At 41.1% G+C, this 24,913-nt stretch overlaps 1 protein-coding gene and 1 non-coding gene across 2 annotated transcripts in view; both read right to left on the bottom strand.

Annotated features, from left to right (window-relative positions):
• The window catches only part of INTS8 (integrator complex subunit 8), a 76,133-nt gene that overhangs the window by 45,084 nt on the left and 6,136 nt on the right, over positions 1 to 24,913 (bottom strand). Inside the window, exons 4-10 of the mRNA XM_014592735.2 lie at positions 22,775 to 22,949; positions 21,924 to 22,064; positions 21,535 to 21,606; positions 19,087 to 19,138; positions 14,474 to 14,656; positions 9,659 to 9,766; positions 4,542 to 4,697 (exon numbers count right to left, since the gene is read on the bottom strand). Of these exons, the coding sequence (XP_014448221.2) occupies positions 4,542 to 4,697; positions 9,659 to 9,766; positions 14,474 to 14,656; positions 19,087 to 19,138; positions 21,535 to 21,606; positions 21,924 to 22,064; positions 22,775 to 22,949 (887 nt within the window). The remainder of the gene's footprint in view (positions 1 to 4,541; positions 4,698 to 9,658; positions 9,767 to 14,473; positions 14,657 to 19,086; positions 19,139 to 21,534; positions 21,607 to 21,923; positions 22,065 to 22,774; positions 22,950 to 24,913) is intronic.
• On the bottom strand, positions 17,263 to 17,369 carry LOC114004524 (U6 spliceosomal RNA). Its single transcript, XR_003546661.1, has one exon. It is a non-coding gene; the product is annotated as a U6 spliceosomal RNA (small nuclear RNA).

Below are 24,913 nucleotides of genomic sequence, written 5' to 3'. Positions count from 1 at the left end.
GGCTGATGGTGGTTTGAGTCCAGGATCTGGCAGCTTGCTTTCTTATTTCCCTCTCTCTCTCTCTCTCTCTCTCTCTCTGCCCCTCTCTGGTCAAATGATCAAATAAAAATAAATAAATAAATGAAGTTAAATAAAATAATTATTTAAAAAAATAATAATTGTAGTAAATAAAGCTGAATAAAACAACTCTTTAAAAAAAAACTATTAATTAAAAATAATTGAGCCAGGACCAGCACTTAGCGTAATGGCTATGTCACTGGACTCCCATGTAGTTGACCGTGGTTCGAGTCCCAGACCCAATGGCTTAAAACTCATGCCAGGCGCATGTGTGTGCGCTCAAGATCCCAAGAGGAGAATGGAGGAGAAAGAACTGTGGCGTGGCCATTCCCCCTGGGGGGGTGGGGGGATTTCTCGCTTTTTGTCTCTGTCTGGCAAGCACATGTGACCTATAACAAAAAAAAAAACTCTCCAAAAAAAATAATGACTAAGCCAGAGTAGGTGGCACAAGGTTAAGGCATGGGATCCCATCTGGCTGACTGCACAGTTCAAGTCCTGGACCCAGCAGCTTGAAAATCACATCAGGTGCATGTGGATACGTGTGTGTACAAAATTCCAAAGGAGACTGGAGGAAAAGGGGGCCCCTGGGGAGTGATTTTTCACTTTCTCTGTCTCTCTCTCTCTCTGTCAAGTGCACATACCCTATAGCAAAATTATAATAAAATAAATCAACTGGGAAAAATATATACTAACAATTCCAATAAATTTAAATGGTTTAGGGCCAGCCAGTAGGTAAAGTAGGGTGCTGAACTCCTAAATGGCTAACCACTACTGGAATCCTGGACCTGGTGGCTTGAAACACAATGGGCATGTGTGCATGTGTGCCCAAAATCTCAGGGGGAGAATGGAGAAGGGACGTCAGTGCAGCCATCTCCCCCTCTGTCTCTCTTGTCTCTCTCCTCTGTGGCAAGCACGCAAGCCCTCCCTATGGCAAAAACCTTAGGGGACCAGCAGGTGGCGTGGTGATTAAGGCACTGGACACCCCCACATGGCCAACCATGGTTTGAGTCATGGACCTGGTGGCTTGCATTCTCACTTTCTCTCTCTCTCTCTTTCTCTGGTAAAATTAAAATAAATGAATGAATAAATAAAAATAAATAATTATTTTTTAAAAAAATTTTTTAATGGTTTAAAATATATAATTTAGTGAATCCTGAAAAATACTCACATTAACACAGACTTTTCTCAGCTCTTTTGTAAGAAATGTTAGAGGAGAGAAACAAGGGGTAATAGTGTGGGGAGATAAAGTAGAGAATTTTTGGAAACAGTTAAGGCTAATCAGTGCTCTAACAAAAGTGGTTTCAAACCTACAGAGCAACTGTTTCACCTCCATAAACAAAACGTGAGCAGTGCAGGGCTCTACAGGAACAAGTCAGCCACTTCCCGAATGTGAGGAGACACATCTGTTATAGCTGTTTAACTCCTGCTTGTTTAGTACAAAACAAAAACTGCATTTCATATACAAAGAATCCTATTCAAATAAGTAAATATAACTTCTTCTAAGATACTCCTATATACATAACTAAAATGGTGTCAGAGCTACAATAAAATCATTATTTTTCCCCTTTCTCCTTTTTTTTTTTTCCTTTTAAGGTTTGTGCCATAGGGAAAAAGTATGTGCTAGTTGGAAAAAGAATGAGAAACAGTGAGAAATCATCCCCTGGGGGAATGGCCGCACTGCAACCCCTCCTCCTCCATTCTCCTCCTGGGATTCTGGGCATGCGCGCGCACACACACACATATGCCCAGCGCGATTTTCAAGCTACCAGGTCTAGGATTCAAACTGTGCTCAGCCATGTGGGAGTCCAGCACTTTAAACCACTGCACCACTTACTGGTCCCTATTTTTCCCTTTTCAGCTACTTATTCTGGCACTTTATTATATTCACAATAATAGGAACCTATCTATGGGTAATATTTCTAAGATCCTGTTGGCATAGGTTTTACCTCTCCAGTAAGTTCTTGAACCTTCTCTTACCATAACTAGTCCTCATTCACCAAAAACTTAAAGACTAGAGGAACCAGCATGTATTGTAATGGTTACATCACTAGATTCTCCCATAGTCAACTACAGTTTGAGTCCTAGACCTGGCGGGTTAAAACACATTGGGTACATGCCTGTGCACGCCCAAGATCCCAGGAGGAGACTAGAGAAGGGACTGTGGTGCGGTCATTCCCCCTTGTAGATGATTTCTCACTTTCTGTCTCTGTCTCCCTGGCAAGCATATGCATCCTATAGCAAAAATTTCTCTTTAAAACAAAAAAAAAGGGAGACTTTTAGGACATGCAGGTGATGTGGTGGTTAAAGTGCTAGACTCCCACAGGGCTAACCACAGTTTGAGTCTCAGACCTCGTGGCTCGCTTTCTCTCTCTCTCTTTCTCTCTCTCTCTCTCTCTCTCCCCACCCCCAGTCAAAATAAAAAATAATAAGAATAAATAAAATTAAGTAAATAAAAAACACAGTCTATAAAAAAAAAAAGGCCTATACTAGAGACTTACAACTGAATGACCACAAGTCTTTAATAAATTCACCAACATCTATAATTCATCTTCAAGAAAGTTTAATTTTCTTCCCTGGGACAAAACAGTATTTAAAAATAGAGCCAAACATAGGGTGAAGCAGTATCCCCTCTTCATTTATTTTCTATAAGAGGAAAAAAAACACTCTTGGGGGCCAGCAAATGGCTTACAACTTGCGCCGAGTGTGTGTCCATGTGTGCCCAAAATCCCGAGAGGAAAATTGAGAAGGGATTGCAGCCTGACCATCCCCCCGGTGGGGAGGGTGATTTTTCACTTTCTGTCTCTCTAGTGAGTGCATGTGCCCTATAGAAAAAAACACTCTTAATAAAAATGCTCTATGTGAAGAGTGAAATATAAAACTGGGATAAAAGCCCAATTAGAGGGGCTAGCAGGTGGTATAATGGTTGAGGCAGACTCCTACATGATCATCCACAGTGTGAGTCCTAGACCCGGCAGCCTGAAACTCATGCTGGGTATGTGTGCCCAAAATCCCATGAGAAGAAAGGAGAAGAGATTGTGGTGTGGCCATCTCCCCTGAGGAGTAATTTCTTGCCTTTTGTCTGTTTCTTTCTGTCTCTCCAGTGAGTGCATGTACCTGATAGCAAAAATCACTCTAAAGAAAAAAAAAGCCCAAATGGAGACACAAACTATCAAGTTACAGGTTTGTCATTTCATGTCCCTATAATACTTTGAGCTAAATAACATGAAGGCACTGTTCATTCTCTAAAATAAAGACTTCCCAGTTAAGATTTTTTAAAATGATTTATTTAGCTTTATTTATTCATTCATTTACTTTTCATTTGACCAGAGAGACACACACAGACAAAGAGAGAGAGAGAAGGTGAGAAAGCAAGCCACCAGGTCCAGGACTCGAACCGTGGTCAGCAATGTGGGAGCATCCAGCGCCTTAACCACCACACCACCTGCTGGTCCCCCAGTTAAGATTTTTAAAGTCTAAGACCTCAAGTGGCATAATAGTTAAGGGCACTGACCATGGTTCGAGTCCCAGACCTGGAGGTTTACTTTCTCACTTTCCCTCTCTCTTTCTCTGTCCCTCAAATTTAAATAAATAAATAAGTTTAAATAAAATATTCCTTTAAAAAGAAAAAAGATCTTTAAAGTGAAAAATCTAATTCCTTGTGGTTTGTAATATAAAACTAAAGATAAGAACCCACAGGGGCCAATAAAAAAAAATCTCAACAAACTCGGGCCAGACAGAGGTGTAGAAGTAATGTAATGCTCAATAAGGCTGGTTCCACATGGAAAAATCCCAGGTTCACATCCCAAGGCTTCTCGGTGCACAATGGATGTGGACGTGATCCAGGATGGCTGAGGTTGGATTACAACATGAAAACCCTGCTGAGGATACCTGTTTCTCTTACAAAAGAAATTTTAAAAAACAAAAACAAAACCAAAACTCAACAGGCTCTTTCCATGAGTAAAACTGAGATGATGATCGGGCTTACTAGCAAACTAGCTTTGTAAGAGCCCACTGAAACCTACCAAAACCACTCTGCTCATTTTCTCCTTTAGTTATAGTATATAGAAAGTATTAATAAAGTAATGAAACTAGGCTACAAGGCCATACTTTCAAAACAGACACAAAACAACAGACTTCATAAAATTCAAGCTGTCTACCTGTGATTTTAGAAGTTAAAAAAGTTCTGCTTACAGATTCCACACAGGATTTAGTTAACATGGCCATACTGTATATACCTTCAAGGAGGAAAAATAAAAATAATAATAAACTAACATCTGTCTAGTGAGTTGCCTTCTCATTTGATTCTCCTATGACTCTTATGAAATGGGATAATCATTACCACTGTTTTACAAGACAGCCTGACAGTTTATGTGTCTTGCCCCAAATCACACAACTGGCAAATGGCAGTGCCAGGATTTGAACTCAGTTCATCTGGCTTCCAAAATGTTTCAACTACACCACTGCACCCCCATCAGACATCTTACCTGATAGTTGCTAGACCTCAAACAAATATGAACTTGACTATATGGCGTCAACAGCTGATTTGTACTATCAGAAGAAGGTACAAGAACATCACACGCTTGACAATAGCCAGCTAACCGCTTCTCATCTATGGTACAATGAAGAGATAATGAACCTATCTGTAAAGTAAAAGGTATCCATTAGTATAACATAAACAACAGTCTAGTACTCACTTAGCACATTTTTATAATATAAGAACACGCTATGAATAATTCAGAACTAATTGAGCCAATGCACAGTGTATTTTGGATGGAAAATTCATTTGTGTGTTGTGATGGTATATAGTGAATTAATGTAGAGAATGAATAAATTAAAAAAAATATATGACAATAAAAAAGTATACTGCAAAAAAATAAATAAAATAATTCAGAACTAGAAGAACCATAAAAAATGAAAAAGCTACAGCTTTACAGTAGGGGTCAGGAAACCACTGCTTACAGGTCAAACAAATCCAGCTTATAGTCTCTTTCGGTTCACTCCTTAAATAATTTTGAGGGTTTTAAATTATATAAAGGGCTGGGGCCAGCAGGTTGCGTGGTGCTTAAGGGCACCCAACTCCCACATGACCAACTATGGTTCAAGTCCCGGACCTGGTGGCTTTCTTTCTTTCTTTCTCTCGCTCTCTCCTACTCTCTGTCCCTTTCTGGTCAAATTAAAATAAATAAAGTTAAAATAATTCTTTAAAAAAATTATATAAAGGGTTGATATGGTGGGAATAAAACAAAAAACCTAATAACACAAACTTAATATGATCCACAAAGCTTAAAATTTATTTACTACTTGGTCCTTCACAAAAAGAGTTAAGAATTCAGGGAACCAGCAGTTAGCGTAATGGCTATGTCGCTGGACTCCCACGTGGTCGACCACGGTTCACGTCCTGGACCCAGTGGCTTAAAACTCACGCCGGGCGCATGTGCGTGCATGCCCAAGATCCCGAGAGGAGAATGGAGGAGAAGGGATTGCGGCGTGACCATCCCCCCTGGGGGGTGATTTCTCGCTTTCTGTCTCTCTGTCTCTCTCTGTCTGTCTGGCGAGCGCACACGCCATATAGTGAAAATCTCTCCAAAAAAAAAAACATTAAGAGTTCAGAGTTTTCAGGCCAATGGAAAAAAAAAAAAAAAAAAAAATTACTGCTCTAAGTATATATGACAAGACAATAACAAAGAGTGAACATTTAAAAAAAGCTTAAAAATTCATAAAGTACATTTATCAGGCAGAGAATGAAACAGAGCAAAGAAATCTCATTATCTTCACTCAGCTGAAAATAGAAATGCTTCTACTAAAACAGTTTTGTTTTTTTTTTTAAATAAATATCTGAGATCAGCAGATAGCATAATGGTTACATCACTGAACTCCCATGAAGTTGTCTGTAGTTAGAATCCCAGACCCAGCTGCTTACAACTCACACTGGGCATGTGTGCATGCCCAAGATCCCAAGAGAAGAACGGAGGAGAAGGAATTACGGCATGGCCATCCCCCATCATGGCAGGGGTGAGGGGGGTGGGTTATTTCTCACTTTCTGTCTCTGGCAAGCACACACACCCTATGGGAAAAAAATCTCTTAAAAAAAAAAGTAAATAAATAAACATTTGAAAAATCCAAAGTTTTAAATTACTATACCCAAAATGTTATAAAATTAGAAATCTAATGAGTTCCTCAGGCAAAGTAAAGGATTCATAATGGGTCTATAATACATCTAAATTAAACCCCCTTGGCACTTAGTTTCTTTCCCAAGGAAAGAAAAAAATTGAAGCAGAACTTTTCCAAGCTCTAGACACATAAAAACCAGCTTACGTATATATGAGGAGTCTTCAAAAAGTTCACTGAAAACACATATTATGAAAAAAGAAAAGTCTAGGGGCTGGCAGGTGGCGTGGTGATTGGGAGCGCCGGATTCCCACATAGCTGACCATGGTTCAAGTCCCAGACCTGGCAGCTTGCTTTCTCGCTTTCTCTCTCACTCTATCCCTCTCTGATCAAACTAAAATGAATAAACAAATAAATTTTAAAAGTTAAATAAAAAATACTAAAAAAAAAAAACCTGACATGCTTTAGAGCTACTCCTAGGAAAAAAAATGTATTAAAAAAAAAAGCCTGTGCATGGATTTCAAGTTTTTGGTGATTTCAATTCACCAAGATGAATTCATAATTTAACCACAATTTTTTCATAATTTTTTTAAAATTTTTATTTAACTTTATTTATTTATTTTAATTTGACTAGAGAGTGACAGAGAGAGAGAAAGCAAGCCACCAGGTCCAGGATTCAAATCACAGTTGGCCATGTGGGAGTCCAGTGCCCTTAACCACTACGCCACCAGTTGGCAAGCTGTGTTGCAAGCTTCTCCTCCACCCCCCTTCATGTGCCTGGTGTGAGTTCTGTTTTTTTGTTTTTTTGGAGAGGTTTTCGCTATAGGGCGCGTGCGCTCACCAGACAGAGAGAGACAGAGAGACAGAAAGCGAGAAATCACCCCCAGAGGGGATGGCCACGCCACAACCCCTTCTCCTCCATTCTCCTCTCGGGATCTTGGGCACCCACGCACATGGCGTGAGTTTAAGTCACTGGGCCCAGGACTAGAACCTCACCCAGCAGGAGTTTAAGCCACTGGGTCCGGGACTCGAACCGCAGTCAACTACGTGGGAGTCCAGTGACAGCCATTACGCGAACTGCTGGTCCCTGCCTGGTTTGAGTTTTAAGCCACTGAGTCTGGGACTCAAACCACAAGTGGCCATGTGGGAGTCCGGCAACGTAACCATTATGTCATCTACTGGTCCCTTTCATGAATTGTTTAAAGTCTTCTTGTACTTTCAAATTCAGTCATCTGAATAATAAAAATTCAAACAAAGAACACATTTTTAGGCCTATGTACGTGCAGCTGGTTATAGATAGTTGTCAGATGAGTGACTCAAGATGATGGTGATATCCCTGGGCTTTCTTCCCATACCTTTACAGCTCTCCTGGAATTTTATGCTGGGCAGAAGCAACAAACTAACCCAGATGAGGATGATAAATATAATATCGGAATAACAGAAGTGGCCATTGAGCCAAGTGAGTTTTGCTGTTACGTGAATTATGGTTCTGGGCTAGACTGTGCAACCTAGATATTGATAGTAAAGGCCTCCAGGTAAGATTTTCCTTTTTATTTTCTTAGCAGATTGAAAAATTATTACCTACCCCCACCATACCATGTCCAATTTTCAAAATAAAGGCTACAGGGGCCACCAGGTAGCATGGTGGTTAAGGGCACTAGACTCCCACATGGCCAACCGCAGTTCGAGTCCCAGACCTGGTGGCTTGCCTTCTCACTTTCTCTCTCTTGCATGCATGCACTCAGTCGATCCTCCTCTGGTCAAATTATAATTTTTTAAAGAACATTCTATCTCAAAATAAAAGGTACTACCTCTCAAAAAAATTTTCAAAGTTGAACCCATTAGGAATTTTTTAAAGAATTATTTTTATTTAATTTTATTTATTCATTTATTTATTTTAATTTGACCAGAGAGAAAGAGAAAGTGAGAAAGTAAGCCACCAGGTCCAGGACTTGAACTGTGATTGGCCATGTAGGAGTGTCCAGTGCTTTAACCACCATGCCACCTGCTGGTCCCCCATTAGGAATTTTAAAAAGGCAAATTTATAAGAGATACTCCAGTTTCCCATCAACTTAATAAGGAAAAAAAAGGTTTTTAAACATAGTCCACTACTACTGACTGAAATATCCTATGAGAAATATATCTAGAAAGTAATTTGGTTTTATAAATTATAGCCTTTAAAAAATTAACAACTGTTGGGACCAGTAGGTGGCAAGGTGGTTAAAGTGCTGGATATTCCCATACAGCCAACCATGGTTCAAGTCCCAGACGTGGTGGCTTGCTTTCTCACTTTCCCCCTCTCTCTCTTGTCAAATTAAAATGAATAAATAAAAACTAAATAAATATTTTTTAAAATTAACAACTGTTGATATAGTAATTCTATTTATAGAAAATCAATTTGAAGGCATAAAAAAAGGGAACAAAAATTTATGCTCAGAGATATACTGTAGCTCTGTAATAAAGAATAAACCTAAATCTCAAAACATCAGCGAAATACAGTAAATCAGTACTTCCACATAACAGAACATAATATATTTTAAAATATCTATTCAAAGATCTAAGGAAGACATAAAATAGACTGAACGATATGAGCTTAATTGTATAAAAACAAACAGAGGAGCCACCAGGTGGTGTGATGTTTAAGGCACTGGACTCTCACATAGCTGACTGTAATTCAAGTCTTGGACCTGGGAGCTTGCTTTTTCACTTTCTCTTTCTTCTTCTCTCTTGTAAGCACACATGCCCTATAGCAAATTAAAAAATATAATTTTTTTCTTAATTAAAAAAAAAAAAACCTGGAGGGAAATATGCTGAAATAGTTTTAAAAAAAGGGGGAGGGGGTTACCAGCAGATGACATGATGGTTAAGCACTGGACTCCCACATGGCCAACCATGGTTTGAGTCCTGGACTCAGAAGCTTGAAACTCATGCCAGGTGTGTATAAGTGCATACCCCAAATCCCAGGAGAATAGAGAAGGGATTGCAGCATGAACATCTGCCATGAGGAGTAATTTCTCACTTTCCTTCTCACTATTTTACTCTCTTTTACTCCCCAGCAAGCACACAAGTTGTATGGCAAAAACCTTAAAAAAAGAAAGAAATACCAAGGATAGGTTATGTTCAAGTAGAAATACAGACGTTTTTTAAACCAGTTTTTTTAAAAGCATTTTTTACTTAGTTTTGCTCATCATTATCATTATTCTTCAATTTGCTACAGCGCATGTGTGCTTACCAGAGAGAGAGAAAGTAAGAAAGGAAGCTTCCAGGTCTGGGACTCAAACTGCAGTCGGCCATGTAGCAGTATAACACTTTAACCACCACACCACTTGCTCACCCCTTTAAACTAGTTTTGAGCATTTTTTTGAATTTACCAAATTTGCTACAATGAACACACTGTTTTATCAGAAAAATAAAAGCCAAATATACAGCTGTTTTATCTACATACGTCTTAAGGATGGTCTGAATATTATGCAATTATTACGACTATATTTACCTCTGCAATTAGTTCTTTGGTTCGAAAAAATTTTTCTCTGGCATTTTCATAGACAGCTGAATTTGTGGAGCCTTGCTGAAAGTATGCAGTTCCCAGATCATAACACACCTGAAATGGAAATGAGTATCAATCTGCTTAACAATTTTTCATGTATTTAAGAGCTGGCAAAACTCATAATTCCCCTTTTCTCAGGAAAAAAATAAAAGATCTATTTCAACATGCAGAGATACAATCAGTGTTCTTAGTTACAAGCAACAGAGACCAACTGGACTGACTGCAGCAAAAAATCGTTACTACTCAGATTTCAGATAGCAGACAGAGTTATTGGGAAGGACAGAGCAGCCTAGGAAAACAAAGTGGAAAGCACTCAGGCGGAAAGTTCGGGCAGACACCACAGCAGGGGATTTTTCTTTTTTTCTTTTTTTTTTTTTTAGAGGTTTTCACTATAGGGCGCGTGTGCTTGCCAGACAGACAGAGAGAGACATAGAGACAGAAAGCGAGAAATCACCCCCCGGGGGGATGGTCACATCACAATCCCTTCTCCTCCATTCTCCACTCGGGATCTTGGGCACGCATGCACGCACACGCGCCCAGCGTGAGCTTTAAGCCACCGGGTCCGGGACACAAACCGCGGTCGACTACATGGGAGTCCAGCAACATAGCCATTACGCTAACTGCTGGTTCCCCACAGCAGGGGATATTAACGCTCCACTCCATTCCACAGTTTGTATCACCAGTAGCTACTACATTCCTGAAAGCTCTGCTACTGAAAACTAAATTTTACTGTCACTGTTGTCACCACTATAATAGATGTCTCTATCTTTTTTTTTTTTTTTTGAGAGGTTTTCACTATAGGGCACGTGCGCTCGCCAGACAGACAGAGACATAGAGACAGAAAGCGAGAAATCACCCCCCAGGGTGGATGGTCACGCCGCAGTCCCTTCTCCTCCATTCTCCTCTCAGGATCTTGGGCACGCACGCACACATGCTCGGTGTGAGTTTTAAGCTACCGGGTCCGGGACTCGAACCACAGTCGACTACGTGGGAGTCCAGCGACATAGCCATTATGCTAACTGCTGGTTCCCAGATGTCTCTATCCTTGACTAGCCTCCTGATTCAGTCTCAAACTAAGTGCATCACCTGCCAAATCTGTGGTATGCCTGCCCTCAAACAGGATGAGGTTAGGATTTGAGTTCTTAGTTTCTGTTACAAAAGCAGGTTATGCCTCCCACCAAGTCTCAAAAAGTAGGGACTTCTGCTAACAAACAAGGACAGTCACACTTAGTTTTACTGAGGAAAAAAATTAGATGGTTCTTCTTGTGAGTCTTAGGTAAACTCCGGTATAGAATGTACTTTGTAGGGCTAGCAGGGGGCACAACAGTTAAAGCGGCTGGATCTCATGTGGTCGAATGCGCCTAAAAAACACAAAGGGTGGGAACCAGCAGTTAGCGTAATGGCTATGTCGCTGGACCCCCACGTAGTCGACCGCGGTTCGTGTCCCGGACCCGGTGGCTTAAAACTCACGCCGGGCGCGTGTGCGTGCGTGCCCAAGATCCCGAGAGGAGAAGGGATTGCAGCATGACCATCCCCCCTGGGGGGTGATTTCTCACTTTCTGTCTCTATGTTTCTCTCTGTCTGTCCGGCGAGAGCACGCGCCCTACAGTGAAAATCTCTCCAAAAAAAAAAAAAAACACACACAAAGGGTGTGTGTGCTTGCCCAAATCTCAAAAAGAGGGAGAAATGGAGAAGGGACTGCAACCTGACCACCTACCATGGTGAGAGCTTTTTCATTTCCCTCCCTCCATCAATGAGTGCACACACCCTCTGGCAAAAAAAAAAAAAAAAAAGAATGTACTTTATGTTCTCACACCTCAGAAAATTAAAATTATCACTGATTGGCCACTCAAAGAATAGGAACTCTAAGGCCAGCTCTGTAGTGCAGTGGCAAGGTGCTGCACAGAGGAAGCTAGATCCCACGTGGCCAAAGTTCAAGTCCTAGGCTCTAGGACCTTGAAAAACACAGGATACACGTGCATGTGCCCAGGATCCTGAAAGAATGGAGAACTGGATGAAAAGGTACTGTGGCAAGCTCAGGCCACAGTGGGGGTAGGCGTGCTCCCCCTCACATGTACATGCTCCCTCGCTCACTCACTCGCTCTCCCCCCCCTTTCACGTGCACACACCTTTTGCATTTACAAAAGGGGGAAAAAAGAATTATGACTCAGCTATGTAGTTAAAAGAATTCTGAGTGCCGCCAGGTGACATGGAGGTTAAGGCACTAGATCCCATAAGGCTAACTGCATGGTTTGAGTCCTAGACCTGGCAGCTTGAAAACACACCAGGCACGTGCACTCATGGGCCCAAAATCCTGAAAGGAGAATGGAGGAGAAGGGAATGATGCATGGCCATCTACCCCTACAGATGATTTTTCATTTGCCCTCCCTCTCTCTCCAGTGAGCAAACTAAAAGAAAAAAAAAAAAAATTAAGTTTGCTTAGTTCCATCTAAGTGTTTCCCAGCAGTTTTGTTTTGGACTACACTGTGAAAATCATTAAGTACTATCAGTGACTTTTCCTTTACTGCTGGGCGGCACATGACCTCTCTAGAGAGAGAAACAGAGAGGAAAGGGGAAAGGGAGGTGGCACCCCCACAATGGGGCACGGTCAAACCACAATCTCTTCTCCTCCATTTCTCCACCTTGACAGCATTATAGATGTACACACACACACACACACACACACACACACACACACACGGTGTTTTTCAACCTGCTGGGACCAGAATTCAAAAAGCAGTTGGACATGTGGGATCCAGTTCCCTTAACCACTGGACTACTGGGTCAGGCCTTACCAATAACTTTTTTTTTTTTTTTTTAAGGTTTTTGTCACAGTACATGTGTGCACACTGAAGAGAGACAGAAAAGATGGCAATCCCTTCTCCTCTAATCTCCTTCTGGGATTTTGGGCACATGTGCCTGCCATGATTTTCAAGCCACTGGGTCTGGGATTTAAACTGCAGTCAGCCAGGTGGGAGTCTAGCACATTAACCATCATACCAATCGCTGGTCCTACTAATGAAACAGACTTTGAAAGACTGTGAGTTCTACATTCCCCAAAGCCCTCCTAAATTAAGCTTCATCAGCAATTTTAAAAGGTTACCAAGTATCAATACCTCATTACTTCTATTCCTAATCCCACTATAAACTCCATCACATGAGGTCTTGAAAAAATAATTACTGTTAGCCCTAAACTCTGGCTTATCTGAAAAGGCATTTTCTGAACAATGTCAAAACTATTTTGGCCCCTTTCCAGATGGAAAATAGTGATGAAAGAAGCCATATTGGGCCAGCCCCAGAAGCATGAAAACACATGTTTCTCAAATATGGACACCTGCGATTCAAATCGTGGCCCTGGAAGCTTGACAAACATCCTTGGTGGGACTGGCAGGTAGCGTGGTGGTTGGGGGTGCTGGACTCCCACATGATCGACCACAGTTCAAGTCCCAGAACTGGCACCTTGCTTTCTCACTTTCTCTCTCTCTCTCTCTTTCACTCTATCCCTCTCTGGCCAAAAAAAAAGTACTAAAAAAAGTAAGTAAAGTTAAATAAAATAATTCTTTGAAAAATAAAAAGAAAAACACATCCTGGGTATGTGTGCAGGTATCTGCACGTTCCAAATCCAAATCCTGACAGAATAGAGACAAGAGAAGGGGAGAACTGACTGTGGTACGAGCACATCCCAGTGTGTGTGTGTGTGTGTGTGTGTGTGTGTGTCCATGTGTTCCCCCCCTCACATTCCCACCTACCGTGAGCATATGTGCACTCTGGCAATTTAAAAAGAAAGGGGGAAAAAGCCATGCCACCTCATACAACTAAAGAAAAAGAATATAGTTTAAAAGGCACTGTTTCAGTGGCCTTCTTCAGGTAATCATCCAATATTTTAAATTTCTATTATATTCAAGGTTCTGTGCTAGACATAATTCAGGTTATATAAAATAAGATAAACCTCAAAAGAGTTTACAGTCTAGCAGGAAAAAAAATACGTGAGTGCATAAACTAGTATCTGAGAATACGCATTAACTGAAAGCTGTCAAAGGAACTAGGGCCCAGACTTAGAGCAAATAATCTTAAGATCTTTGAAAAGTTAGACATTTTGTCTAAGGGGATCTAGAGTTTGTTTTTTTTTTTTTTTTTTTGAGAGGTTTTCACTATAGGGCGCATGCGCTCGCCAGACAGACAGAGAGAGACAGGGAGACAGAAAGCGAGAAATCACCCCCCAGAGGGGATGGTCACGCCTCAATCCCTTTTCCTCCATTCTCCTTTCAGGATCTTGGGCACGCATGCACACGCGCCCGGCGTGTTTTAAGCCGCCAGGTCCGGGATGCGAACCGTGGTCAACTACATGGGAGTCCAGCGACATAGCCATTACGCTAACTGCTGGTTCCCAGGGGATCTAGAGTTTTCAATCCAACATATTACTTGTTTTTTTTGCCTGATTAGATTTATAAAAATATGAATTACCTGAAAATCAACCATATACTCACTGCATTCTCCATACTTCTCTTTCCTAAATACAACTAGGAATCTATATGCAACAATAAAGCACATGAAGTTTCCCTTTCACTTCTTTTAGAAAAATTTCAACTCAAGTCTTATATACAATTTACAAATTTAAAAAGATGCAAACACTTTTCGTAGTACCATAAGTCAAAAATCAAAGAGATAAAGACAGAAATAAATTCTAATAGAAAAATACCAGGATGATCTCAAACAAAAATTTCCCAAACGCCGCCACAGTTTGACTAAGTACTGAAATACCTGGCACTGCATTTCCTCGGTCTTGATTTTCAGTCCAGCAGCAGAACTCTCTGTTTCTCCATTTACCATGCCCGGTTCCATGGCCAACAAATCAAGAGTCCTCATCGTATGGACATAAAGATCCCTGTTTAATTTTAGGGCTGCCTCTAGTACCAAAATAGAATCAGCAGCTTGTTCTTTTAGCTAGAGAAATTCAATAAAACAAATTAAAACACAAAAATAGGAGTACTTGATTACATTAACTGCCCCCCCAAATCGCAAGATTATCAGAAGCTCAGTGTATTGATCTACTAAAAAAAAAAATTTAATGAGCCTGCAGATGGTGTAGCAGTTATGTCTCAGACTCCCAAATGGCTGACAGTGGTTTCAGTCCCAGATCCAGCGGCTTGAAACTCAAGCTAGATGCTTGTGGATGTAAGCCCAAACTACTGAGAGGAGAATGGAGAAGGGGCTGTGGCATGGCCATCACCCCCAGTCAGTGATTTCTTGCTTTCTATCTCTGTCTCTGGTTAGCACACACACACTACAGTGAAGATCTCTCAAAAAAAAAAAAAAAATTAACATGGCAAGGGTGAAATAAAGTTTCTTGAAATAGGGGCTGGCAGGTGGTGTGGTGCCTAAGGGCGCTGGACTCCCACATGGCCAACTGTGGTTCAAGTCCCAGACCTGATGGCTTGTTTCCTCATTCTCTCCCTCTCTCTCTGTCCCTCTCTAGTCGAATTAAAATAAAAATGAGGTTAGATAAAATAATTCTTTTTTTTTTTGAGAGGTTTTTACTACAGGGTGCGTGCGCTCACCAGAAAAAAAGAGAGAGACAGAAAGCGGGAAATTGGGACCAGCAGTTAGCATAATGGCTATGTCGCTGGACTCCCACGCAGTCAACCGCAGTTCGCGTCCCGGACCTGGTGGCTTAAAACTCACGTCAGGCGCATGTGCGTGCGTGCCCAAGAGGAGAACGGAGGAGAAGGGATTGTGGCGTGGTCATCCCCCCGGGGTGTGATTTCTCGCTTTCTGTCTCTCTGTCTCTGTCTGTCTGGCGAGTGCACACGCCCTATAGCACAAAAAAAAAAACAATCTCTCCAAAAAAAAGAAAGCGGGAAATCACCCCCTAGGAGGGATGGCCATGCCGCAATCCCTTCTCCTCTTGGGATCTTGGGCACGCATGCACACATGCCCAGTGTGAGTTTAAGTCACCAGCTTCAAGACTCCAACCGTAGTTGACTGCATGGGAGTCCAGCAACATAACCATTATGCTAACTGCTGGTCCCAATAAAATAATTCTTAAAAAAAAAAAAAAGAAAAGAAAAAACCTATTGAAATAAAGTTATCAAATGAAACATGGTAACTTACTTAGAATAAAAAATATAAAAAAAATTAATGTCTTTCCTATGAAGAAGATAATGAAGAAAAATACTTCAAAGATTACAGACACAGGTGGCATGGTGATTAAAGGTGCCAGATCCCCATGTGGCCAACTGTGGTTCGAGTTCCAGACCTGGTGGCTTGCTGGCTTGCTTTCTCAATTTCCCTTTCTCTTTTTTCTGGTGAAACTGAAAAAATAATAACAAATGGAATTAAATAAATAAATAAATAATTCTTAAAAAAAAGATTATGGACACGAATCGTTTTTCTCTTTCCTCACCTTACATGGTATCCCTGGAACACTGTATTGATAGGTGTTTAAAAAGAACTCTATATTAAAACTAGAGATTTTTAAATTATAGAAACTCTTACATTTCTACTTTTCTACTAAGCAAATCAATTAAGGAATAAACTTTCAATTTTCTGACTATGAAAGTAATTAAGAATACAATTATAGTTACTGTAAACAATGGCATCAACAGTCAGATCAATTTCTCTTATCTGATAAAGTATCATGCAATAATTCAATAATAGTAGGGCCAGCAGGAGGCATGCTGGTTAAGGGCAATGGACACCCACATGGCCAACTATGGTTCGAGTCCTGGACCTAGTGGCTTGCTTCCTCACTTTTTCTCTCTCTTGCTCTGTGCCTCTCTAGTCAAATTTAAAAATAAATAAATAATTTAGTAAAGTTAACTAAAATAATCCTTTAAAAAATAATTCAGCAACTGAATCAGTAATAGAACACTCCTCATTAGAATCCAAAACCTGGGGGCTGGTAGGTGGCGTGGTGGTTAAGAGCACTGGACTCTCACATGGCCGACTGCAGTTTGAATCCTGGACCTGGAGGCTTGCTTTCTCACTTTCTCTCTCTCTCTCTGTCCCTCTGTGGTCAAATTAAAAAAAAATAATTAATTAATTAAATTTCAATAAAGTAATTAAAAAAAAAAAAAAGAAAGAATCCAAAACCTGGACAGTTTTTAGTATTACCTGTGCCCTAACTGTAAAAAGTGATGTCACTACAAATAGACATTCACAACTGTCATAACATGAGAAGATGTATCTAGGGACCAGCACTTGGCGTAATGACTATGTTCCTGTACTCCCATGTAGTCGACCATGGTTTGAGTCTCTGACTCACTGGCTTAAACTCACGCCAGACACATGTGCGTGCGTGCCCAAGATCCCGAGAAGAGAATGGATTACGGCGCAGCCATGCCTCCTGGGGGGTGATTTCTCGCTTCCTGTCTCTCTGTCTCTCTCTTGTCTTTCTGGTGAGTGCATGCGCCTTATAGAAAAAACCTCTCAAAAAAAAAGAAGATGTATCTATAGCAAGAATACAAGAGGAACCAAAGTAACTCTCTCTATATATATATATTTTTTTCTCTCTGGACACCGTGTCTTTATTTATTCGGGCACAAATCAGAAAAAATATGGAAAGCTTCATGAATTTGTGTGTCATCCTTGTGCAGGGGCCATGCTAATCTTCTCTGTATCGTTCCAATTTTAGTATATGTGCTGCCAAAGCGAGCACAAAGTAACTCTGTATTAAAACTAGTACAATTGGGTTAACTTGTAAAAATTAATTATGTCTTTAATGAACTCCTACAGCGACTAGGCCTTGAGACTACAACCCAAGAAACAAATGTGCTTGAGAAAGATAAAAACTTCTGCCTTGGGGCCAGTAGGTGGAGTGGTGGTTAAGGGTGCTGAACTCCCACATGGCCAGCTATGGTTCAAGTCCTGGACCTAGTCCTAGTGGCTTGAGTCCTGGATCTGGTGGCTTGCTTTCTCACTTTCCCTCTCTCTCTCTCTCACTGTCCTTCTCTGGTCAAATTTAAATAAATAAATAAAATAATTAAAAAGGAAGAAAAAATCTTCTGCCTTAAAAATGAGGTCTAGGGGCCAGCAGGAGGCATGGTGGTTAAGGGCACTGAACTCCCACATGGCCAGCTATGGTTCAAGTCCTGGACCTAGTCCTAGTGGCTTGAGTCCTGGATCTGGTGGCTTGCTTTTTACCTCTCTCTCTCTCTCTCTCTCTCTCTCTCTCTCTCTCACTGTCTCTCCCTGGTCAAATTAAAATAAATAAAATAGGGGCTGGCAGGTGGTGTGGTGGTTAAGAGTGCTGGACTCCCATATGGTCGACCATAGTTCCCTCTTTCTCGTTCCATTTCTCTCTGGTCAAAATGCAAAATAAATAAATAAATGAAGAAAGAATGTTAAATAAAATAATCCTTAAAAAAAATAAAAGGTAAAAATTGAAAAAAAAAAAAGATGAGGTGGGGCCGCTGGGCAAGGTGCATGGTGGGTCAAGGGCACTGGACTCCTCCCACATGGCCAACCACAACTGGAGTCTAAGACCGGGTGGCTTGCTTTCTCATTTTCTCTCACTCTCTTTCTCTGCCCCTCTCTGGTCAAAATAAAATAAATAATTCTTTTTTAAAAGAAATTATTTTATTTAACTTTATTTAATTAATTCATTTATTTATTTATTTTAATTTGACCAGAGAGGGAGAGAGAAGGAGAGAGAAAGAAACCAAGTGGACAGGTCCAGGACTTGAACTGTGGTTGGCCATGTGGGAGTCCAGCACCCTTATCCATCACGTCACCTGCCGGCCCCAATAAAATAATTCTTTGAAAAAATAAAAGAAAATGAGGTCAGGGACCAGCAGAGATGTAATGGTTACATTGCTGAACTCCCACATAATTGACTGCAGTTCGAGTCCCAGACTCAGCAGCTTAAAACTCATGCCAGGTGTTTTGAGTGGCCAAAATCCCAAGAGGAGAATGAAGGAGAAGGGATTGCAGCATGGCTATTCCCCCAGGGGGGTGATTCTTCCCTTTCTGTCTCTCTAGCGAGCACACGTGCCCTACAGCAAAAATCTCTCTCCTACAAAAAAAAAAGAAAGAAAGAAAAAAAAAGAGGTCTAACCAACATAAACACAGCTCAAAACAACCCTGATGTTAAGTTTCCCCCATGAGATTGGTCAAGAAATGAAGAACAGCTGTGGTGGGCTATACAGCATACTTCACTTCTTCAAAAATCTTCTAGATAGCCTGGGACAGGGTAAATATTTTTGGACTTTAATCTGTCATCTTCCCAGATTTCTGGCCACCTGAATAAAGCTAGTTTTCCTTTCCACCAAGTACTGGCTCTTGAGTGGCCAATACCAATTTCATCTGGTTACACATATATACAATACTCAAAAGGTGTTCAGAAACGTTACAGTGTAACTGACAATGATACTCACCACTTTCAAAATATTTTCTGTGAGCTCTTTTTCCTGTTGCATCTGATTCATACTAGAGAGAAATGATTAAAAAGAAGAGTACCAAAGATTACTCTCGAGACAAAAATTCTGGGCCAGACTCGGCCTTGTGATTAAGGGAACCAAATCCCACATGGCTGATGATGCAGCTGAAATTCCCAACCCAGCAGTTTGAAAAACACTCCAGGCATTTGTGCATGCATTCCCAAATACTGACAGAGTGGAGAAATGAAGAAGGGATTGCGGTATGATCGTGCTCCACTTGAGGGTGCTTTCTCTCTCTTCTGTAAGCACATGTACACTCTGGCAAGTTTTAAAAAAAGACTGAAAAATTCAAAAACTTAATACAAGCATCATTCTTTTTTCTTTCTGGAGAGGTTTTCGCTATAGGGCGTGTGCGCTTGCCAGAAAGAGACAGAGAGACAGAAAGTGAGAAATCACCCCCCGGGGAAATGGCCACGCCGCAATCCCTTCTCTTCCATTCTCCTCTCGGGATCTTGGGTACGCACTCACACATGTCCGGCGTGAGTTTAAGCCACTGGGTCCAGGACTCGAACCTTAGTCGACTACATGGGAGTCCAGCAACACAGCCATTACGCTAACTGCTGGTCCCAAGCATTATTATTGAAAGTGAGTTCAAGGTCCACCAGGTGGTGTGGAGATTAAGGCAGCTGGATCCTACATGGCCAATTCTATAGTTTGAGTCCTATCACAACAGACGTTTGTAAATGGGTGCCTAAAATCCTGAAAGGAGATGAAGAAGGGATTGCAGTGTGGCCATCCCCTTTGAGCGAGTGATTTCTCACTTTTCTTCTCTTTGTTTCTATCTTTCTCGACAAGCACAGGCGCCTTACAGCAAAAAAAAAAAAAAAAAAGGAAGTTCAACTTATGGATTTTTTTTAGGTTTTTGCCAGAGATGGAGAGAGAACCAGTGAAAAGGAAAATGAGAAATCACCTCATCCCCACCCCCTCTGAGGTAGGGTGCATGGCCCTGCCACAATCTCCTCTCCTCCTGGAGTTTTGGGCATACACACACACCCAGCATGATTTTCAAGCTGCCAGGTCTGGGACTCAAATCACATACAGCCATGTGGGAGTTCAGCACTTTAACCACCATGCCACCTACTGGCCCCAGGAATTCACTTATTATAAAAGCTTTTTTTTAAAGCTTTGCTATAGGGCATGGAGCAAGATGGAGAAAGAGAGACAGAAGAAAAGTGAGATATCACCCCTGTGGGGATGGTCATACCAGAATACCTTCTCTTCCATGGTCCTCTCAGGATTTGGGGCATGCATGCACACACGCCCAGCATGATTTTCAAGGTCTGGAACTTGAAATGCTTAATATGTGGGATCCAGCTGCCTTAACTACCACACCATCTGGCTGACTCTAAATAAAAACATTTAATGCTGGGGCTAGCAGGTGGCGTGGTGGCTAAGGAGTTGGACTCCCACATGGCTGACCATAGTTTGAGTCCCAGATCTGGTGACTTGATTTCTCACTTTCCCTGTCTCTCTCTGGTCAAATTAAAAAAAATTAATAATAATAAAATAATTTTGATAAAAAACATTTAATGCTATTCAATTTTATGCTTGAAACTAAAAACAAAAACTTCAACTATTATGCTTACTAATTTGCCATTATTTTCTCATTTGTTTTGCATTAAATCAATCCTTAATTTAAGAGTAAAATTAACAATAAAAGCCCATTTATGTCAAATTAGAAACTGAGGTAAGAGGTTACCTAGTACTTAACAATGAGGCTTAAAACTCCCATTTGATGGGACCAGCAGATGGCATAGGGGTTACATTGCTGGATTCCCACATGGCCAATGCAGTTCGAGTCCCAGAACCAGCGGCTTGAAATTCACACTAGGCACGTGTGTGCACACGCACACGCCCAAAATCCTGAGAGGAGAATGGAGGAGAAGGGATTGCAGTGTGGCCACCCTCCTTCCAAGCAGGAAGTGACTTCTCGCTTTCTGTCTCTCAGAGCTAAAAAGCCCTATAGCTCCCCTGACAAACAAATGGAAAAAAAAAAAAAAAAACTCACTTAAAAAATCCCATGTGATAAAACTTTTATGATTAGCTTTTGTACACTAAATTTATATACATATATTAAAATAATTCCTTCATACAAAAGAAATCTTCAAGACAATTCAATGAAAAAAAAAGTAACACTTTTAAGCAGATCAGCTAACGCTCACCCAGAGAAACGGCACAATTCTCAAGTACACCCCTTCTTTCTCAGAGCTCTCTACTCTACATAGCTAGAGCAGTACCTGATTCTCTAATGCCTCTGAACAAACTTTCCACACAGGCCTTCTGCTCCTACTTCTGCTCTACTTCTTCTGTAATAGGGTTAATGAAAGTTATAGTTTAAAATTCTGACAGAAAAATGTCAAGTAAAAGTCATATCTGCCAACTTACACACTTAACTGTGGGGGTCCAGGTTTTGCCTGTTTGACAGGAAAACTACTCTGAATAATTGTCCTAATTGCCCTGAAAAAAAAAAAAAAAAAGACAGGAAAAAGAAAATTTAATACATTATAGATGTTACTTCTGTTATTTTCTCAAGTACTCCTTAGCAGATTTGTATAATAAATTATTAACATATAATACTTTATAAATTACCCCCATTTTTATCAGACTGTTTTTCATCTTGCAATCACAAATTTTCTCCACCTTCAAACTCATAATTCCCCAGAGCCTCTAAAAGAACTCTGGAACAGAAGGGGGTCCCTTAAAGGAATCCAACTGAAAGTCACCGTGCAATTAAACCAGGCTACCTAGCAGATTCTGGAATGATGACAAATTACCATCTATTGTAGAGGAGTATAGCCATGGCAGTGGTTGGAGGTAAAGTGGCCAGATCCATGTCGACATGCTTTGTTCCAGGAGGAACTTTACTGATGCGGAGGAGCTCGTTTAGTAGCATATTCAGCACTGGAACAGATAAACTTAAAAGGAAGAAGCGAAAGGTACATGTTTACATGCTAGTTACATACACAGCACAAAATAGACAATCCCCTATCTTCCCTGAAAATAACTACACTGCTAAGGAACCAAATTTTCAGGTTTTCCTATCAAATATGAAAAGAGTTTAAAAACTTTTTGTTATGAAAAATACTTATGAGCTGGCTAGAGGCATAGTGGTTGAGGCAGCTGGATCCCATGTGGCCAATTGAGTGGTTCCAGTCTTGGATTAAGAAGCTTCAAAAACAGACTGGGCTCATTTGGGTGCATGCCCAAAAGGAGAAATGGAAAAGGGACTGCGGTGTGGCCCCCCACTGTGTGTGTGTGTGTGTGTGTGTGTGGCAAGGGGCTGGGAGGGAGGCTTCCTTAGTCCTCTCCTCCCCAGCCCCCTATGAGTGCACATGCCATCTGGCAAAAAATTGGGAGGAAAAAAACTTAAACATATACAAAAGTAGACAGAATAATATAATGAACCACCATGTCTATATCACTCAGTCTCAGCAATTACGGTGACTTAAATTCATCTAACATTCAAATACCTTCTTATACCTTTTGAAAAATACTTGCACATTTTACCAAGAATACACAGAAAAATAAGTTTCACTTTAAAGGCCAATATCATAAAAACACAACAGAAATAAACCAAGATCCATAAATAGTACTCTGAACGAAATCTCATTTAAATCTTGCATACCTTTTCTCTAATATGTCTAAGTCCCACTTCAAATGTGCAGCAACTTTAAGAGCAAGTAATTTTAAAATACGGTTTCTCTTGTTATCAGGTGGAGGCTGAACTTGGTTTTGCTCATTAACTGAAGGTTTGGAAGCCTGCTCCAAAAACTGAACTATAAGTTGAACTGGTGCAGGATCTAGGATTCAAAAGAAAATAAATTCTTTATATTGTAGTTATAAAGATGCAAAAGGATTCACTTCATTGGGGCTTTTGTTTATTGGTTTTTGCCAGGAATCTAAACAGCTGTGTGGTAACAATGACTAAAAGAGGCTACAGACAACAGAAGAATGGTAAGGAGGAAGGGTTAACAGCTCAGTTCAAAAGACAGCACTTAGGGACCAGTAGTTGGTGTTAATGGCTGTCATTGGACTCACAACTGAAGTCCCAGACCCGGTGGCTTAAACTCAGGTGGCTTAAAAAAAAAAAAAACAAAATATACAGGAAACAAGAAATAGAAAATTATTTGTTGACAATAACACATATGTTGATGTGCTTGATTGAGCCAATATACAGTGTATTGTAGATGGAAAATCTCATTTTGTATGCTGTAATGATGTACAGTGAATGAATGTAAATAAATAAATTTAAATGAATAAATAAATAAATAAAGGGAAGGTGATCTTTTATGGTGCAGTATGTGATAAACAACTCGTGATAAAAAATTGATATGTAAAATTGTACATTGTCATGATTGTAATCATATGAAAAATGTGTGCGTGTATGGACAAGTCTCAGAAAGAACATAATAAAAATAACTATTTGGGGAACCAGCAGTTAGCGTAATGGCTATGTCGCTGGACTCCCACGTAGTCTACCCGCAGGTTGGCGGCCCAGACCCGGTGGCTTAAAACTCACGCCGGGTGCGTGTGCGTGAGTGCCCAAGATCCCGAGAGGAGAATGGAGGAGAAGGGACTGCAGAGTGACCATCCCCCCTGGGGGGTGATTTCTCGCTTTCCGTCTCTATGTCTCTATGTCTCTATGTCTCTCTCTCTCTCTCTCTCTCTCTCTCTCTCTCTGGCGAGCGCATGCGCACTTATAGCAAAAATCTCTCAAAAAAAAACCTATTTGCATGGATCAAAGCCTTCTCCTTCCTCTGAAAAACAACAACAACAACAAAACCCCCAGGTGGCTTAAAGTCACCTGTGTGCCCAAGATCTGGAGAGGAGAATAGAAAAGGGATTGGCCATCCCTGGGGGGAGGGGGGGTGATTTCTCGCTTTCTGTCTCTGTCTCTGGCAAGCTACATGTGCCCGATAGCAAAAACCTCTCAAGACAGCACTTCAGAGAGGAACGTAATAGCCACAGATTCCCAGCTTAACACGTAAGCAATGCCAACTAAAGGAAAGTAGAACTACCTTGTGACAATTAGGGGGCTTCCACCAAGTGGCTTCTCTTCACCTGTTCCCTCCAGTATGAAACAGCGGACAGTATCGCCTATCTGACGGGACTACGAAAACTGAATTAAATGAGGTAACATGAGAAAAATTAAACAGTGCTTGGCACCATGAAAGCACCTAACGAATGTATGGCAAAAGGAACGAGTTAAAAAAGACGCAGCATGGGCAGCAGAACCGCCAAGAAAAGCACACTCGTTTCTCACACTCAGGGCCATCCCTTAAGGCCAGCCTACTGGCCCCAACAAGTCATTTGGTTTGAACTTAACAAAAAGCACTCAAGGCACCTAACCTTTCCAAGTCAGTAAGCCTTGGAGGAAACGCCTACTTTCCTCCTTCCAATAACACCCATTTAACTGGGACACTCAGCACTGTTACTGCTATACAATAATTACCTTGCAACTGTGTAATAGTGCCAGCTTTCAAAGGTTTTCCTCTTTTTATTTACAGTCCAACTTTGGCAGATGTAACTGAATCAGCAACGAAAGAGTTAAGGAAGAACCTCAGGGCGCCAGGCTCTGCACCGGGACAGCGCTGCTCTCCCAGCGCCCGGTCTTACTCATCCCGGGGGACGGTGAGGACATGCAGTTCCGGGGGACTCTCCGACCCGACGCCCCTCACGCGTGCTAGGACTGGACAGTGCGGGAGGACCTACGGGCGGGCTGTCAGCCTTTGTTCTGAGCTTTCCAGGACCCTCCCGGCGAGGG

Source organism: Tupaia chinensis, unplaced genomic scaffold (assembly GCF_000334495.1).
Source record: "Tupaia chinensis unplaced genomic scaffold, TupChi_1.0 Scaffold138407_1, whole genome shotgun sequence".
NCBI lineage: Eukaryota > Metazoa > Chordata > Mammalia > Scandentia > Tupaiidae > Tupaia > Tupaia belangeri.
This window is presented reverse-complemented; position numbering and strand designations above follow the sequence as displayed.